The sequence below is a fragment of the Podarcis tiliguerta genome (genome assembly GCF_965153285.1).
Source record: "Podarcis tiliguerta genome assembly, chromosome: 5".
Classification (NCBI taxonomy): Eukaryota; Metazoa; Chordata; class Lepidosauria; order Squamata; family Lacertidae; genus Podarcis; species Podarcis tiliguerta.
In genome coordinates this window covers 5400597-5419615 of record NC_139538.1, presented here as the reverse complement: position 1 = coordinate 5419615, position 19019 = coordinate 5400597, and the positions used below count along the sequence as shown (strand labels likewise).

General features: G+C 45.9%; 1 protein-coding gene across 1 annotated transcript; it reads right to left on the bottom strand.

Annotated features, from left to right (window-relative positions):
• Positions 1-1876: 1876 nt before the first annotated feature.
• On the bottom strand, positions 1877-17434 carry LOC310678357 (cytochrome P450 2J2-like). Its single transcript, XM_083442250.1, has 9 exons — positions 17216-17434; positions 16053-16215; positions 13296-13445; positions 11789-11949; positions 10078-10254; positions 9419-9560; positions 5591-5778; positions 4745-4886; positions 1877-4156 (listed from the first exon to the last, which is right to left on the bottom strand). The coding sequence occupies exons 1-9, from the start codon at positions 17381-17383 to the stop codon at positions 3885-3887; spliced, it is 1563 nt and encodes a 520-aa protein (XP_083298376.1). The 5' UTR covers positions 17384-17434; the 3' UTR covers positions 1877-3884.
• Positions 17435-19019: the final 1585 nt, after the last annotated feature.

Sequence of the window (19019 nt, the reverse complement as noted above, 5' to 3'; positions counted from 1 at the left end):
AAACAGAGCCATGGCAGATCAACTGCTCGGCACGCAGAAGGTCCCAGTTGAAAACAAGTGTTGAATCGTATTGCAAATAAATTAGCAGCTGGAAGACATTCACATCTAGAAGATCGCTGTTGAGTTTGGTTAGAAAGCCATGTACCCACAAACTGGGTTTCCACAGAGGAGTTCCTGTTCAGCAACATCAGATTTCTTAACCAATGCAGTTGAGTGTTCTCCATCAGGATTCATGGGAAAGTAGCTTGGTTCATGGATCACTGCCTTGTCGTAGTGAAGGGGCTTGAACAACTCAGAGAAGCTATGAGCTATACCTTGCAAGGCCACCCAAGACGGACAGGTCACAGTGGAGAGTTTTGACTAAACGTGATCCACCTGGAGCAGGAAATGGCAAGCCACTCCAGTATTCCTGACAAGAAAACTCCATGGACAAAGACAACAGGCATATAAAGGTTATGATGCTGGAAGATGAGCCCCTCAGGTCGGAAGGCGTCCAACATGCTACTGAGGAAGAGCGGAGGACAAGTACAGTGGTGCCCCGCAAGACGAATGCCTCGCAAGACGGAAAACCCGCTAGACGAAAGGGTTTTCCGTTTTGGAGGTGCTTCGCAAAACGAATTTGCTATGGGCTTGCTTCGCAAGACGAAAATGTCTTGCGATTCCTGGGGTTTTTTCCCCCTCCCCCCTTTTCCCCAAGCCCCTAAGCCGCTTAACAGCTGTTAGCTAAGCCGCTTGACAGCTGATGGCTAAGCCACCTAACAACTGATCTAAGCCGCTTATCAGCTGATCTAAGCCGCTAATAGCCTTTTAGCAGCTAATCCGCTAATCCCTTAAGCCTTTAATAGCCGCTAATAGCCTTTTAGCAGCTAATCCGCTAATCCCTTAAGCCTTTAATAGCCGCTAATAGCCGCTAAACCGCTAATAGCGCTAATCTGCTAATGGGCTTGCTTCGCAAGACGAAAAAACCGCAAGACGAAAAAAAACGCAAGACAAAGAGACTGGCGGAACGGATTCTTTTCGTCTCGCGAGGCACCACTGTACAAGTAGATTCAGAGCTGATGAAGCGGCTGGGCCAAAGCCGAAAGGACGCTCAGTTGCGGATATGCCTGGAAGCGAAAGGAAAGTCCAATGCTGTAAAGAAAAATATTGCATAGGAACCTGGAATGTAAGAACCATGAACCTTGGTAAGCTGGATATGGTCAAAAATGAGATGGCAAGAATAAATATTGACATCCTGGGCATCAGTCAACTAAAATGGATGGGAATGGGCGAATGTTCAGATGACCATCATATCTACTACTGTGGGCAAGAAACCCGCAAAAGAAATGGAGTCGCCCTCATAGTCAACAAAAGAGTGGCGAAAGCTTTACTGGGATGCAATCTCAAAAATGATAGAATGATCTTGATACGAATCCAAGGCAGAACTTTTAACATCACAGTAATCCAAGTTTGTGCACCAACTACCGGTGCTGAAGAAACTGAAATTGACCGATTCTATGAAGACTTACAACACCTTCTAGAAATGACACCAAAGAAGGATGTTCTTCTCATTATATGGGATTGGAATTCTAAAGTAGGGAATCAAGAGATAAAAGGAACAACTGGCAAGTTTGGCCTTGGAGTTCAAAACGAAGCAGGGCAAAGGCTAATAGACCTCTGCCAAGAGAACAAGCTGGTCATCACAAACACTCTTTTCCAACAACACAAGAGACGACTCTGCACATGGACATCACCAGATGGGCAGCATCGAAATCAGATTAATTATATTCTCTGCAGCCAAAGATGGAGAAGCTCTAGACAGTCAGCAAAAACAAGACCTGGAGCTGACTGTGGCTCAGATCATCATAGCAAAATTCCAGCTTGAAATGAAGAAAGTAGGAAAAACCACCGGGCCAGTAAGATATAATCTAAATTAAATCCCTTACGAATACACAGTGGAAGTGAGGAATAGGTTTAAGGATTTAGATTTGGTGGACAGAGTGCCTGAAGAACTATGGATGGAAGCTCGTAACATTATACAGGAGGCAGTAACGAAAACCATCTCAATGAAAAGGAAATGTAAGAAAGTGGCTGTCCAGTGAGGCCTTATAAATAGCGGGGGAGAGAAGGCAAGTAAAATGTGAGGGAGATAGTGAAAGATACAGGAAACTGAATGCAGATTTCCAAAAAATAGCAAGGAGAGACAAGAAGGCCTTCTTAAACGAGCAATGCAAAGAAATAGAGGAAAACAACAGAATGGGAAAAACCAGAGATCTGTCCAAGAAAATTGGAGATATGAAAGGAACATTTCGTACAAAGATTACCATAATAAAGGACAAAAGTGGAAAGGACCTAACAGAAGCAGAAGACATCAGGAAGAGGTGGCAAGAATACATAGAGAAACTATACCGGAAAGATATGGATGTCTCGTACACCCCCGGTAGTGTGGTTGCCAACCTTGAGCCAGACATCCTGGAGAGTGAAGTCAAATGGGCCTTAGAAAGCACTGCTAATAACAAGGCCAGTGGAAGTGATGACATTCCAGCTGAACTATTTAAAATTTTAAAAGATGATGCTGTTAAGGTGCTACACTCAATATGCCAGCAAATTTGGAAAACTCAGCAGTGGCCAGAGGATTGGAGAAGATCAGTCTACATCCCAATCCCAAAGAAGGGCAGTGCCAAAGAATGCTCCAACTACAGCACAATTGCACTCATTTCACACGCTAGCAAGGTTATGCTTAAAATTCTACAAGGCGGCTTTAAGCTGTATGTAGACTGAGAACTCCCAGAAGTGCAAGCTGGATTTCGAAGGGGCAGAGGAACCAGAGACCAAATTGCAAACATGAGCTGGATTATGGAAAAAGCTAGAGAGTTCCAGAAAAACATCTACTTTTGCTTCATTGGCAAACTATGGCAAGTTCTTAAAGAAATGGGAGTGCCTGATCAACTCATCTGTCTCCTGAGAAATCTCTATGTGGGACAAGAAGCTACAGTTAGAACTGGATATGGAACAACTGATTGGTTCAAAATTGGGAAAGGAGTACGACAAGGCTGTATATTGTCTCCCTGCTTATTTAACATATGCAGAATTCATCATGTGAAAGGCTAGACTGGAATTAAGATTGCTGGAAGAAATATCAACAACCTCATATATGCAGATGACACAACCTTAATGGCAGAAAGTGAGGAGGAAACCTTTTAATGAGGGTGAAAGAGGAGAGCGCAAAATATCGTCTGAAGCTCAACATCAAAAAAACTAAGATCATGGCCACTGGTCCCATCACTTCCTGGCAAATAGAAGGGGAAGAAATGGAGGCAGTGAGAGATTTTACTTTCTTGGGTTCCGTGATCACTACAGATGGTGACAGCAGCCACAAAATTAAAAGACGCCTGCTTCTTGGGAGAAAAGCAATGACAAACCTAGACAGCATCTTAAAAAGCAAAGACATCACCTTGTTGACAAAGGTCCGTATAGTTAAAACAATGGTTTTCCCAGTAGTGATGTATGGAAGTGAGAGCTGGACCATAAAGAAGGCTGATCACCGAAGAACTGATGCTTTTGAATTATGGTGCTGGAGGAGACTCTTGAGAGTCCCATGGACTGCAAGAAGATCAAACCTATCCATTCTTAAGGAAATCAGCCCTGAGTGCTCACTGGAAGGACAGATCCTGAAGCTGAGGCTCTAGTACTTTGGCCACCTCATGAGAAGAGAAGACTCTCTGGAAAACACCCTGATGTTGGGAAAGATGGAGGGCACAAGGAGAAGGGGACAACAGAGGACGAGATGGTTGGACAGTGTTCTCGAAGCTACGAACATGAACCTGACCAAACTGCGGGAGGCAGTGGAAGACAGGAGTGCCTGGCGTGCTCTGGTCCATGTGGTCACGAAGAGTCGGACACGACTAAACGACTAAACTACAACAGCTTGGTTTGGTGACGTCTGCTTCTAGGCTGTCTGGGCTGGCCTCTTGTTCCCTCTTCCAAGCTGTAGCCTTGCGAGGAACAGCACAGATCATGTAAGGATACGGTTGCACAGCTAACCTTCCTCTCACAGCGTTTGTGTTGAGCTCCCGCACGCCATCAGGCAGCCGTAACGTGAACGCTTGCAGCAGGTTAGTGAAGAAGAGGAAAATCTCCATCCTCGCCAGATTCTCCCCAAGACAGAGACGCTTCCCTAAGGAAGGAGAAACTACCCACTGTAATAACTGGACAGCTTAGGGTGACCAACAACATAAGGTTTTCCAAGAGATTTCGCCCATGTTGTGTTGACGTCTCTAGTCCAGGGATTGGGATACCTCAGGCCTAATGTATGTGGCCCTTAAGACCTCTTTACCTGGCCCTTGGCACTCCCCCCAGATCCCATGCCCTCCTGAGTCGCACCATTCAACAACCCTCCTTCATACCCTTCTTGGGTGTCTTTGCCTGGATTTGGGGATACAGAAGGAGTGTGCGTAGAAAACTGTCACAAGGCAACATCTGTATTCGCTGCCCTGCCCACATTTGTATCTTTCCCCAAAGGAAATGTGGTCCTTGGTTTGAAAAAACGTAGTCCCGCCCTTCCTTCCTCTAGCCCAGTGTTTCCCAACACTGGGTCTCCAGCTGCCTTTGGACTACAACTCCCATCATCCCCAGCTAGCAGGACCAGTGGTCAGGGATGATGGGAATTGTAGTCCAAAAACAGCTGGAGACCCAAGGTTGGGAAACTCTGCTCTAGAACCAGCCATTCCAATGCGCTCTGCACTGAATGGCAAGTCACATTTACCTATTGAAAATGGAATGAAGGCATCTCTGACGAAGAAGTTCCCTTCTTTATCCAGGAAGTGGTTTGGGTTGAACTGGTGAGGCGTCTCCCACTCTTCAGGGTCATATAGCGCAGAGGCTATATCAGGAATAATTACAGTATCCTGCAAAGAGAGACACAAACTGCCTGAGTTTAACCTGGCCTTCGGACCGCTGTATAATGCTGCTTTTGGTACCTTGAGTTGCCAGATAAACAGAAAGGGAGGAGAGCTCTGGTAGGCTGGGACGGCTGGTAGACATACATGGAAGGAATCCTGTAATTCTCCCAAGGCTCAGATTTTGATCCAAGCCAGTGAAGAATCCAACTCTCATTTAATATGGGCACTTGTGACTCCTGAAATTCATCTCTGACCCCAGCTCAGGAAAACATTATAGGAATGCAGGAAATCAGACTACTGCACCATTTCTTTCATTATGATTGTTTTGTATGCCTTTAATCGGTATTTTAGGTGGGCTTTGTTATCATTGTACTCAGTGCTATTCTTCTAGAAAAAAAGGTGAAGGAACTCACCATGAATACCTCTCTTGTTCTTGCAATGGCACCCACCTGAGAGGTGCCAGAACTGATTTCCAGCGAGTTCTGGCTGAAAAAAAAGAGCCCTGATTGTACTTTGTATTATGATGTATTTGTTAGCAGCCTTGGGATTCATTTGTGAGGAAGTGTGGAGTATAAATAAACCAGGGAGACTTGATCTGCTGGGCACATGCTGCCCATTATCTAGAAGACTCTCATCGGTATAGCTATTGGCAGGATGTGCACTAAATTTTAATTTTGTTGTGTGTGTGTGTGTGGGGGGGAGTTCTGTACCTTTTTCATGGGAAAACCAAAAATAGTTGCATCCTTTGCACATTGCCTGAAATTTCCAACCAAGAGAACGTATTTGTAGCGCTGGATTTCATGAATGACAGCATTGGTGTACGGCAGGTTCATCCGATCCTCATAGTAGATGCGTTGGGAACGTGTCACGGCAGCATCAATCTCCGCCTGAACTTTCTCTGTGGAATCGTGTTCACATTTAGAACCAAAGCAATCTTACTAAGATGACCGCGCAGCTCTAGAAACCCTACGGCGCCCTCAGTCCATAAAGACATTTGTAATTGAGGTGGAAATGAATCCCTAAGGATACGGGTGGGGATGAAATTTTGCTTGATTTGCATACAAATTCCCATTTCGCCCCTTTCAAAACAATACAAGTACCAAAACACAACTACTCTTCAAAATGTGCACTTCTCCAAATCATTTGATTTGACCTAATTTAATAATAAAAGTGATTCCTGCATCACAGAGGGTTGGAAGAGAGACCCTTTGGGTCCCTCCCATCTCTACAATTCTATCATTCTATGGCTTGCATCCCACATTTGCAACCACAGTATTGAGTGCAAAGTGGCTCACAATTAACAACAGCATTAAAAATTAACAAGTATTACAATCTCTATAATCATATAAAAAACACAGCAGTGTATAAATAAGGCAAACAAACTAACAAAAACAAATTCATCAAACAATTAATGCATTCCAACACAAGCTCAGAGTCATTCAAAGTATCAGAAATGGGAACTTCCGGGTTAGCGCCACCGGCAATGGCAGGCTTCCTCTGATATGGAGGAACCCGCTCCGTGAAAATTAGGGTCTGGACTGCCACGGCGAGGCGGAGACCCATCAAAACCACAAGTGGGAGAATCCTGTGGACCTGGGATTCGGCTGCCACCTTTTGCGCCTCCCCTACTTGCGGGGAAACCCGATTTCGGGGATCCGGAGCGATGTGGGGTGAGCGGTGCGGTGCTTCGAATCGACTGCTCTTTTCATGGAGTGAAGCCGCATTGCTGTTGTCGGAGAGCGTTAACTTTTTTCCTGTGGACAAATTGGACTCTAAACAAGTACCCGTGAGTAGAACGGAAAATTGGATTATTAAATTTTGTAATTTGGTACTGGAGTGGGAAGGTCTAAACAGGAAGTCCGCCTTTCCGCTTTTGTAAATAGTTTGAAGCAAAGATATTACAAGCTAAAGTCTGGAAAGCTATTTGCAAAGTACTAAATTTTCATCGATTAAAGTTACAAAACCCCCCTTGGAAGCAGGAGAAGTGGGGGGAAATTTTTAAACTGTTCAAGCCTGCAGGAGAGGGAGTAAAGAAAGATAAATTTCTATCATCTTGAACCTGGGAACGAGCTGTCAAAGATAAACGTTTTGGGAAAGTTCATTGACTGTGAATAACATCGTATGTTGCAGATAGTCAAATAAGAGAAACATATTGACTCCAATGTTTCCTTTTGCAATAAAAAGGAACAAAGACTTGGAAAACGAAAGCAATTTTGTTGCCGAAATTGTTTCCTCTAGAGGGAGCTTTTGAACTGTTGTTGGAGTGGACTTGGGGAACTCTACAGCTATAGAGATAAGACATCGTGAGAAACAGGCTTTGACCTTGAGAATGTTGACACAGGAAGTCTTAGTGTCTGCTTTGTGCAGGACAAGTGCTTTGTTGGAGCAGCTTCATGCGAAGATGGATTTGATGACTACTGCAACTGTTAATTTTGGTCAAATAGTGAACATGTATATAGAACCTGCTCAAGAATTGACCCAGGAATCTGCCCTGACAGGGCAAGTTGTGGTGAAGATAAAGGAGGAGGTTATTGTTGAACCTCAAGTAATACAAACTGAGAGAGATGCGGTCCTGCAAGAACATAAGCTGTCGTCTCTGACGACTGAATCTGGAGTGAGTCAGACTTGGAGAGACGGAGTCCTGTCGGGACTGGAGATGGCAAGTTGGTCAGATCCTCCTATGCAGGGATGTTTTGACCTTTGGGACATGGTTTTGGGCCAGGAGGAGATTGGAGTGGTCGAGGCCTTCAATTTTGGAGGGGCATTGAAGTATGCTCTGGAATATTTTTTGGATTTTAGTGCTAACCATGGAGAACGGGCTGACCGGTCGAGAAGGGGTAAAGACATTCTTAGGTTGCTTCCCTGAGATCTACCCCTCAGAGACAAAGGAAGGAAATTAAGAATAAGACCAGCAGAAGACAAAGTAAAGTGTAGGTACAATTATGAAGAAGATCTGCAGAAGGGACATGGAAAAGAGTTAAGAGCCTCGGATATAAGATCACCTGATTGATGGACTAGATGGAACAGACAGAAAGGAACTGACAGAACTCGGGACCAGGAAGAAGAGACAGTGGATGAAATTTGGCAGAAATTTTAAAAATTCATCTAGAGAAGTATTGTAAAATTAATGACTGTTAGGAAAATCTTGGAACGAAACTATTAGGCTTTAGTAGAAATGTTATAAGGAGTTATGTATAAATATTTTTTTTAAGTTCTAGGGTTTTTTCTTTTTATGGTAAGATAAGGCCAAATAAATTAAGACAATTAAAGGACAGAATATAGTGAAAGATGGAAAGGATTTGCTGAGATAATTAATAATTAGAATAGAAAAGAGGGAGGTGTGAGGAGGTCGAGGAAATAAGTTAATGAAGATAAGGATATGGAAATATTGGATTTGTTTTTAAATTTATTCTTTTGTTCCTGTTTTTGATTTTGGTGTAGTGTATGTTTGGTATTTTTTTATTCTCTTTTTACTGATTTGTATTGTTAATTCTGTTTTTTCGCTTTTCTTGTTTTTCTTTCTTCTTTTTTTCTTGTAACTTTAAATTTCCAATAAATATTTTTTTTTAAAAAAAAAATCAAAGTATCAGAAATGGCCGCTGAGCACCAGCCCTGAAAGTCATGCAATTCCCCAATAGAAAATGTGTACACAAATATGTGTATTAGGGAAAGGTGTGCCTGGCGTAGTTAAAATAACAGGGGGAAATGCTTTATATTATTTAGATATTGCAAAAGTATCTATATTAGGCAAACACTGCATACAAAAATGTGGTTTTGGGGGAAGAAATACGCACTTAAAATGCTGACAGATTTTCATGAGGACTAGGAGCGTGGGGCAGGGAGTGGAATTTGCAAACTGGTGCAGAAATAAACAGACCTGAAGACTGGAAAAAAGAGAGAAACCGTGTATATTTCTCCGAATATACACATTTTGACAGTAATACAATATGGTGACCATGGACGCCATATTGAGTTCCAAATCATGGGGGCAGAAAGACATATTGAAAACTGGTGGTGCCATCAGGACAGGACTTTATACCAGAAGATACAATGAGTTGCCCTAGTTGTTACATGTTGATGGGGGGGAACAGAAATGCTTAGGAACTTTTCAAACCAACAATGAATACAGTAGGTACCTCGCAAGACGAATGCCTCGCAAGATGAAAAACTCGCAGAACGAAAGAGTTTTTCGTTTTCTGAGTTGCTTCGCAAGACGAATTTCCCTATGGGCTTGCTTCGCAAGACAAAAACGTCTTGCGCCTTTTTTTTAAAGCCATCAATGCATTCCTATGGGAAACCGTCAATACACAGTGGTGCTTCGCAAGACGAAAAAATTCACAAGATGAAAAAACTCGCAGAACGAATTAATTTCGTCTTGCGAGGCACCACTGTATGTGGGTTTTCTCACACACACACCACATTTAAAAAACTGTACTTGATTTGGGCCACGGCCCTCTGCCGCTTTCCCGGTGCCCAGCTGCTGCACAAACTCCCTCTGGGCTGAAACATTTCAAGAGCATTGACATCCCAGCTCTCACCTTGGATGTCTGGATAAACCACCATGAAGAGCAGAGCCCAGCACAAAGTGGATGAACCAGTATCTGTCCCGGCTGTGAAGAGGTCGTAAATGACATGAACCAAGTTGGCTTCGTCAAAGGTCGATTCGGGGTCATCTTTCTTCTGTTGTCGACAATGAATATATTGATTTATTGCACGGATATCCCATCTTTGTTCTCCAAGCAGCTCAAGGGGTGTGGTGTACATGGTTCTCCCCCACCCTCATTTAATCCCCACAACACCCCTGTGAGGTAGGCTAGGCTGTGAGGGGCAGTGGCTGGGCCATGGTCACTGGGGTGAGCTGAGCGGGGATTCGAATCTTGGTCTCCCAGGTACTAGTCCAACACTAGGCAAATTCATTGTCTTATTCCTTTTGTAAACTGCTTTGAGGTTTTTTGGGTCCCCCCTTTTTTAAACTATCAAGCAGTATATAAATCTTATGAAATAAATAAACCCACAAGCTGATGCAGAAATGTGGCAAACTGGACTTGAGGCTAAGGAAGAAGAGGAGAAAACCAAAACTGGCAGACTCATACATCCACGCTTTGGACAGAGCCAATCAACCTACACAGAATGGTGTTCCTTCAGGGCCCTGGAGACATCTCCATTCCAACAGCCCCCCATTCCAACAGACACTTACTTTATTTATTTCATCCAGATAGAAGTCAATGAAATCCCGCGGTTCATCTGTTTCCCTCTTCTCCTTGTGCCTTCTGATCTCACTCCTTCCAAATGAATGGATATGCTCCAAGCATGAGAAGGCCTTCTGGTGGGGTCCTGGGAGGTGGCGCATCAGCCACGGAAACAGTTCGTACAACTGGAGGGGGAGAGAGAGAAGGTGAGGAGAGTCCTGGATCTTGATCAGGCCAAAGGCCCGTCCAGTCCAGCGTCCTGTTCTCACAGTGGCCAGCCAGATGCCTTAATGGGCATCTTTTTCTTCAAGGAGCTCAAGGCAGTGGACATGGTTCCCTCCTCATTTAGCGTATTTTTCGCTCTATAAGATGCACCCGACCATAAGACGCACCTAGTTTTTAGAGGAGGAAAACAAGAAAAAATATATTCTGAATCGAATGTTGTTGAAGAGGAAGGAGGAGGGAGGATCATGCTAAGGCATCACAACAAGAGACGCTGCACAGCTCTCCCTCTTGCTGTGCTGGCTTCAGTGAAAGCAGCGCAAAGCCTCTTCAGCGAATGGGAAGAGCACTCCTGCTTCGCTGAAGAGGCTTTGCGCAGCTATCCCTGAAGCCAACACAGCAAGAGGGAGAGCTACGCAGCGCCTCCTGGTCTGCTGGCTTCCCAGCAAAGCAGGATGAGGGACGGAAGAGCCTCCGTAAGTGCTCCCTTCTGTTCTTCCTCCCGCTTCTCTGGGAAGCCAGCAGAACAAGAGCTCTTGCTCTGCTGGCTTCAGTGACAGCTGCACAGCTTGCATTTGCTCCATAAGACGCACACACATTTCCCCTTACTTTTTAGGAGGAAAAAAGTGTGTCTTATAGAGCGAAAAATACGGTAATCCCTACAATAGCCCTGTGAGGTAGGTTAGGCTGAGAGGCAGTGACTGGCCCTTGGTCACCCAAGGAGCTCCATGGCCAAGTGGGGATTTGAACCTAGGTCTCCCTGGTCTTAGTCTGACACTCTGAGCACGGCTCTACATTGGCTCAGGTGTCCCACTGCTTATGTCTCTTCGTTGGATTGCTGACATCAAGTAGGCCGGAGGTGTCCCATCAAGCTTTCACAAATGGAATCAACTTTTCTCCAGCACATTCTCTCTGGCGGCTGGTATCTCCCTCAAACGGAAGAAGGATCAGGCCAGGCAAGAGGTGGCATGAAAGTGCCTTGCAAAACTGGTAAGATTGTATGTGTGGTGTGTGTCTGGGTTCCCCCAGCCATTCTGCGTGGCTCCCAACAGATTAAAAGCAGAATAAAACATTACAAACTTCCCTAAAAAGGGCTGCCTACAGATGTCTTCTAAAAGTCAGATAGTTGCTTATTGCCTTGACATCTTATGGGAGGGCATTCCACAGGGCAGGTGCCACCACCAAGAAGGCCCTCTGCCTGGTTTCCTGTAACCTCACATCTTGCAGTGTGGGAACTGCCAGAAGGCCCTCGGAGCTGGACCTCAGTGTCCGGGCTGGGTGATGGGGGTGGAGACGCTCCTTCGGGTATGAATACACACCAGAGGCTACTCCCCGCCACTTGCATTGCTCACCAACCCCACTTACCTGCAACCCTCTCCCTTTAAACATCATCCTAACCCCCGTCCCCTCACAGCTTATCAGCTGCTGTGCAAACTGCAGGATGATGACATTTTGTCTTGCAATAATATAATATAGCAAAATAGCAAAGTCGCTCACCAAATGAAATGTGGAGAGGAAAAAATGTGCTTCGTACTCAATGCATTCTATCAGCTTCTGAAACACTTTGTCTTCAATGTCGAAAGGGTGTCCAAAAATTACGTTGGAGATCACACTACAGAAGGCATGGAAGAGGGGGGTTCTAGGGTCTACAGATTCGCCTAGAAAAATACAGGTGTCCTCTGTCACAATGAACACTCTGAGCAGTGTTGAATGTGTGTTGGAAAGGTCACATACAGTTTATCTGCATAATCGTTCAGCTCCTGCTCCCTTCTAAGGGCAACTTGTTTGTTTTGCTCTTCTTTTAATCATATTGCTCCTTTAGGCCTTCTGATCACAGGGGGGAAGGAATCCACCCCAAGCGGCCAACTTTGACAAGTGGGCAGGACAACCTACCTGCCAATCACCTGACATCATTGTGGCACCAAGTGGACACACAGCAGATAGAAACAGACTGCACACCCCCTGCGACCTGATTGTTTGCTTCTCCATGCAGCCATTCCTGGGCCTTTATTCTGATCCAGCAAAACTGTTCGCATTCCCCTGTTAACACCCGTCCTCATGGATGCATAGCCTGATGCAGCCTTCAACCTGGTTCCCTCCAGATGTTTTGTTACAACAATACCCATCAGCCCATGTCACAGCAACAGCCAAGGCGACATTTTTCCACTTTTGCTGCATTAAGCAGTTGGTCCCTTTCCTTTCCTTTCCCGCCCCGACCTGGCCACAGTGACCCATGCGACAGTCACCTCCAGGCTTGACTACTGTAATTCGCTCTACGCGGGGCTGCCCTTGAAGCTGTCCCAGAAACTCCAGTGGGTGCAGAATGCTGCAGTGAGGCTCCTCACGGGGTCTCTGCGATGGGAGCATATTCACCCAGTGCTTTTCCAGCTGCACTGGCTCCCGGTGGAGTACAGGGTCAGATTTAAGGTGCTGCTTTTGACCTTTAAAGCCCTTCATGGCCTAGGACCCTCGTACCTACGGGACCGCCTCTCCTAGTATACCCCACAGAGGACCTTAAGCTCCATAAATAGCAACATCCTAGTGGTCTAGGGCTCTAAGGAAGTCAGATTAGCTTCAACCAGAGCCAGGGCCTTTTCAACACTGGCCCCGGCCTGGTGGAACGCTCTGTCTCATGAGACCAGGGCCCTGCAGGATCTGATTTCTTTCTGCAGTGCCTGTAAGACAGAGGTGCTCTGCCTGGCCTTTGGCTTGGAATCAGTTTGATTCCTTCCCCCTCTTTCTTTTTTCCTTTCTCCTCCTGTGATGAGGCTGCATTTTAATGTTTTAATGTTGTATTTTAATCCTGTTTTTTAAGTTGTATTTCAATCAACTTGTTTTTATTATTGGTTGTTAGCCGCCCTGAGCCCGGTCTTGGCTGAGGAGGGCAGGGTGTAAATAAAATTTATTATTATTAAAACATCTGGAGGGCACCTGGTTGGCGGTGGCTGATCTGATTCATTCCTGGTGTTAGGAAAAGTGCCTTAGAATCAATGATATTCCTGACCTCTCTTGCTTGCGAAGAACTCCACCATGCGGCCAGCCTCCTCTTGCACACAGAACTCCATGCTTCTTCTTCCAAGGCCCAGCGATCGGAGCACAGATATCCCAAAACGCCGCTGCTCCTTCCAGGTGTGGCCACTTGAAAACAGGATACCTAAGGGCAGCAAGATATTATTCTTCAGAAATGAATTTTGCAAGCCAACCATCTGTATAAAGCATGGCCAAGAGACAGCCGCTCGACTGCTGTGCTTTATTCCAATGCACCATCCGCACCCTCTCTGCTGCCACCTGCTGGAGTTCCCTCTTGCAACGCACCCCCAGCTCTGAAATTCTAAGTCTACGAGAACCCTGCTCATTGGTTGCACCCCTGAACTGACTAAGGCCTAAGGGCACAAACTTCCTTTGGAATAGGTGGATATTGGGAGAAGGTGGGACATTGCATCTGCAGCAGCACAACCCGACACCTTCATCTGCCCCAGCTGCAACAAAACATGTCTCTCCCACATCGGTCTCTACGGCCACAGCAGGTGCTGCAGCCTTCCAACAGCTTGACCTCACCCACAAGGCGCACTCCTCCATTGTTTCTCGAGATAGATAGATGCCATAACTGCTCCCTGTAAGTTTACTAATATGCCGGTTTTCTGCAACAAGCTGTGTCAAAAGTGGCTTACAGCAAACATTCAATACACCGAAATACAAATATATGAAATACAGAGCATGTCAGTAAATTCAAAAATGACAAAAGCCAACAATTTAACAAACACAGAATAAATTCATTTTTTAAAAAATCAAGGTTTAAGCACAAAATAATAATAATAATAATAATAATAATAATAATAATAATAATTTGTTATTTGTACCCCACCCATACAAAGCCAAACAAAGGTTAACTAACAATAAAGTTTCTGATTGACATGTAGTATATTGTAAGTGGACCCACTATTGCTATTGAATGAACACCATTACTTGCACATATTTTCTTTAGGAATTGTTATCATCATCATCATCATCATCATCATCATTATACCCCTCTCATCTGGCTGGGTTTCCCTAGCCCCTCTAGACAGCTTGCAGCATGTATAAAAATGTAATAAAATGTCAAACATTAAAAAAAACTTCCTGATACAGGGCTGCTTTCAGATGTTCTCTAAAAGTTGTACATTCCACAGAGAGCTGTGTATCATGGGAAGGCTGCTACCCAGATATCCCAATGGGAGTCCCAGGTTTCCTGGGTGGGGGCTTGACCCAGAACATAATAGAAGAAGAAGAATTCTTAGACCAGTAGTTCCCAAAGTTGGAACACTAAGAGGCTAGGAGATAGCAGCTGTGCACTGGAGGTGTAAATGACTACCAAGCTTTGAGAAGCTGGCATCACTGGATCAATTTCATTGAATCAATTAAACTAGTTTAAATTGAATTTTATTGTGTTCATATCTTTCTTATTGGGTTGCGGAAAGCACTGTTCTGAGACTCCAATACTTTGGCCACCTGTGGTAATCTCGCCCCCGGCTGCTCGCTCCACCCTCACCTGTCTTTGCTCTCCGGCCAGATCAGGACAAAATAACACCGGTAAGGCTGCCACCACTACCTATATCCTGGGGAACTCCAAGCCACAGCCCAGGGAGAAGGCTGTGCCCCAATTATTACTGGTTCTCCCCACCCTGCAGGTTGTATCCACAAATCTGCAGGCAGAAATTATACGGTAAAGCGCAACCAAGCGTCAGGCTAGGATTAGCTATTCCCCCAGAAAGGCACGCAAACTAAAACAGTTTCTTTCTTAAAAAATTACTTTAAAAAGAACATAAGAAAACATGCTAAATTAGCAGGCACATCGCTTGAGATTTACAGGCAAGAAAAGTAAGAACGTTGCATAGTCTAACTAACTAACATACTCACAACTACTTGAAGGTTAGGCGAGATAGAGTCCTTCTAAGTTCCGCAGACAAAAGCTCAGTATTTCTCCATCACAAAGGTTGTAACGAAGGCTATTCAGATGGGGTGACATAGCCAGGCACGATGCGGATTGCAGAGCGCACTTTATCAGCCATTTCCCAGATACACACGTGACATCGGAACCCCCGAAACCAATCATAACTTTGGATTATTTTCAAATCCTCCAATGACCGGCTTGCGGACTAATCAATCTAACTCTTGGCAGCTGGGTCAATTAAGAACCCAGAGTCAAAATCAAAGCGGTTTCCTCCCTTCCTGGAGTTTATGCAGATGCCCATTCCCAGGCAATTAAGGCAGATAGCATCACTAGGGGAATGCGAATAACTTCAGACCCAGGTGTCAAACCTTCCCATTAAATCAAGGGTTTCCTCTCCCACAATAAACTCTTCTCACCCTGGACGCCTGTTAGTCTGGGGTTAAAGGGACAGAACCTATTTCCCAGGGTCCTTGTGGCTTGTTGGTTACCCACAAGGCTTCACTCTGTTACTTGACCAAGGAATAGCTACTAAGCAAACACTAACTTTACTACACCACCTCATGAGAAGAGAAGACTCCCTGGAAAAGACCCTGATGTTGGGAAAGATGGAGGGCACAAGGAGAAGGGGACGACAGAGGACGAGATGGTTGGACAGTGTTCTCGAAGCTAGCAACATGAGTTTGACCAAACTGCGGGAGGCAGTGGAAGACAGGAGTGCCTGGCGTGCTCTGGTCCATGGGGTCATGAAGAGTTGGACATGACTAAAGGACTAAACAACAACAACATTATTGAGGTGGGGGCAGTGGGAATGATTTTATGGGTTACACTTACCCTTTGCTTTCATTGTGTCTCTGACAAAGGGAGTTACTACACGACATGAGGTTTCTTCTGAGTAGCTGCTGAGCGCTTCCTTCACCAAACGAAAGCCATTCACAACAATCATTGGCTTGTGCCCAACCCAGATGGTGAAGACCTTCCCGTAAACCTTGGACAGCTGTGTCATTTTAAAAATAAAAAGGCATATATGAGAACAAGAGAGGCACTCGTGGTGAGTTCCGGCACTTTTTTTTGTAGAAAAATAGCACAGGAGACACAAGTTGTCTATATTATTTATATGTAAAGGTAAAGGGACCTCTGACCATTAGGTCCAGTCGTGGCCAGCTCTGGGGTTGCGGCTCTCATCTCGCTTTACTGGCCGAGGGAGCCGGCGTACAGCTTCCGGGTCATGTGGCCAGCATGACCAAGCCGCTTCTGGCAAACCAGAGCAGCGCACGGAAACGCCACTTATCTTCCCACCGAATTTACTTTGCTCTGCATGATTCACCTTGATGACCTGTGCTCAGGACCAACTCCGTGAAATTCCACAGCCAAATTGCAACAAAGGGTAATTACATCTTTGTTGCAATGTCATCCAGTTCTTTCCTCTTTCCGAACATTTCCTCTTTTCCAACATTTCCAAACTCCTGGGATAAGCTGATAGTTTTTATTTTATTTCAATTTATTTTATTTATTTTCTATAACACCCTTTATCTGAGGATCACAGAGCACTTTACAATATGAAAACATAAAAACACATAACATAGCAAACAAAAACAATACCCCTCCCCTCTTTTAAAGGTTATTTAATATCCAAATCTAGGTTGTTTATTTATCCGGGGGGGGGGGGGGTATTGTCTAACCTACCTGCAAACAAATCAGAGTGCATGACCTATAAACAGGGTTGTCCGGAGGAGGGGAGGTATTGGAAGGCACAGCAATAAGCAGTTTGCCTTGTGCCCCATAAGTCAGCCTGTGGCCTTCAGGGGTGGTGAAGGACCCCACCTCACATGCCACCAGTAGCCTTCAGGAAACTGGGTCGGTGTCTGGAGCAACAAACAGAGGCCCTTCCTCTGTGACCCAAGGGATCCTGCATTCCCCAGTAGAGCAGATGCCGGGAAGTCCTGCTGCTACACCCTCGTATTAGGAGGCAACCCTTAATATGCAAAAAAGGATACCTTGGAAAGGGTGTCTTGATGCCATCCAGAGCCGAAGCACCACAGGGTCCCCAGGAGAGGTAGCGGAAGTGGTCCAGGTGGGAAGTGGCGCCTTGCCCACTGCAGCTTCAAGAACTGCAGACTGAGGAGAGACACCGCCAGAACTGCAAGGCAGCTGCTGATCTCCATTGCCACCTTAGGTTTAAGCCTCAGCTCTGCTGTGGAATGTCTGAGGCAGGTTGGGTTGCTTTTCAAATTCTTCCTGCAGAGAAGGCGTTACAGCTTTGCCTCCAGCATTTGTATATTTGTCAATAGTGACAATTACCAAACCTCAAAGGTGTTTCAGATAAGAGCTTCACGTGCCAATTCATCAAGTACATTGCAGGAACAGGTCCAAGCGCTGATGATGAAAAGAAGGAGGACAGAAACATTACTGAATAATGACAAAGCAGATATAACACTTTGACAGCAAACGCATCAGATGAAAGAGGTGGTTAATGAACTCAAACTGAGAGGTATAAATAATTATGAGAACGCATATGGTATGTCAAAATCCAAAGGGATAGCAACTACAGTGGAACCTCGAGTTGCGGGTGTAATCTCTCCCGGAGGCACATCCGCAACTTGAAGTGTTCTTGAAGTGAATTTACCTGCAAATGTTGAGCTGGCATGGATAGCGTGAAGGGGGATACGCTGGAACGAATTCAAGCCAGCCGTGATGGCGAGAGCAGCCTCTGAGGGCCCACCTGATGCCCTGGTTATCCAGCTGGGGGAGAACGACCTAGCGTACCTGTCAGGGGTTCAGGAGCAGAGGCACAGGAAAGGGAGGAAATAGAGAGCGAGGGGGAGGAGTCCGAAGGAAATGTTAGCGATGACAGCGGTCCGAGGTCTCTGAGTCTTTCCAGCGAATCGGAAGATTCACAGAAAGGGGCTCCCATGGTCAGGGCAAGGGGGGTGCCTAGGGGGACACCCCAGGAAGAAGGGGCCAGAGGGGACTCAGAGAGCAGCAGTCGGAAATCAGGACCAGCGTCCACACCAGAGTGCAGTAGGGGGGAGGAGTCCCAGGCATCGGGATCAGGCGGCGCACTGACAGCGGGAGGACATGAGGCAGGATTGGCCACGCCTCCATCGGGGAGCGAGGAAACGGTCGAGAGGAAGGTTGAAGGCTGGGCGCGCGCGCGCGCCAAGTTCAAATGTACAGGAGGGCGGCGCAGTTGGCAGCCCGGATAGGGAGCCAGGTCCCAAAGCCCGCCGAAAAGAGCGGGAGGAGTCAGGGGGGTCAACGTCAGCGTCAGAAGAATCCAGGAAGGAAGGGACCCCGGGGGGTAGCAGGACCCAGAGGAGAAAGGAGAGACGGAAGAGGTGGAGTAAGGCTAGAGTCTTAAACTGGTGTACAGGGGGCGGAGATTCAGATGGAGCTTCGCCGGTCTAACCCTAGACGTAGAGCTGGGGCGCTGCGGCTTGAAAATGGAAACTGTACTTCAATAAAGACTTTTGTACATTACTACCGGCTAGCGTTGGTCCTCTGTGAGCTGGGACCTGGAGCCAGCTCTGACAGTACCGCAAAGCTATAGACTTGAGTTGGAACATTTTTGACGATTTTGCTGATCTGATGGCGGCTTATCCAAACATTACCATCTCGTGGTCCTCGTTGCTCGAGAGGAGGACATGGAGGGATAGTTTGAGCCCGGTTGGAATCAATAAAGCAAGAATGGTCTTGGAGCGGGCTGTGGCATGTAGAGTGGCGGCTCTGGGCGGCTGCGTCATAGGCCACCCAGGCATCCAGTACAGCAACGGATCCCTCTACAGATTGGATGGCGTGCAT

Bases quoted from the DNA above. Each gene is read 5' to 3' on its own strand.
- LOC310678357 (XM_083442250.1), bottom strand. From the start codon at position 17,383: ATGGAGATCAGCAGCTGCCTTGCAGTTCTGGCGGTGTCTCTCCTCAGT. The intron at 9,561-10,077 runs GTAAGTGTCTGT...TGTCGACAACAG, and splicing joins ATCTGGATGAAATAAATAAA to AAGAAAGATGACCCCGAATC. The intron at 4,157-4,744 runs GTAAATGTGACT...CTCCTTCCTTAG, and splicing joins CTTCATTCCATTTTCAATAG to GGAAGCGTCTCTGTCTTGGG.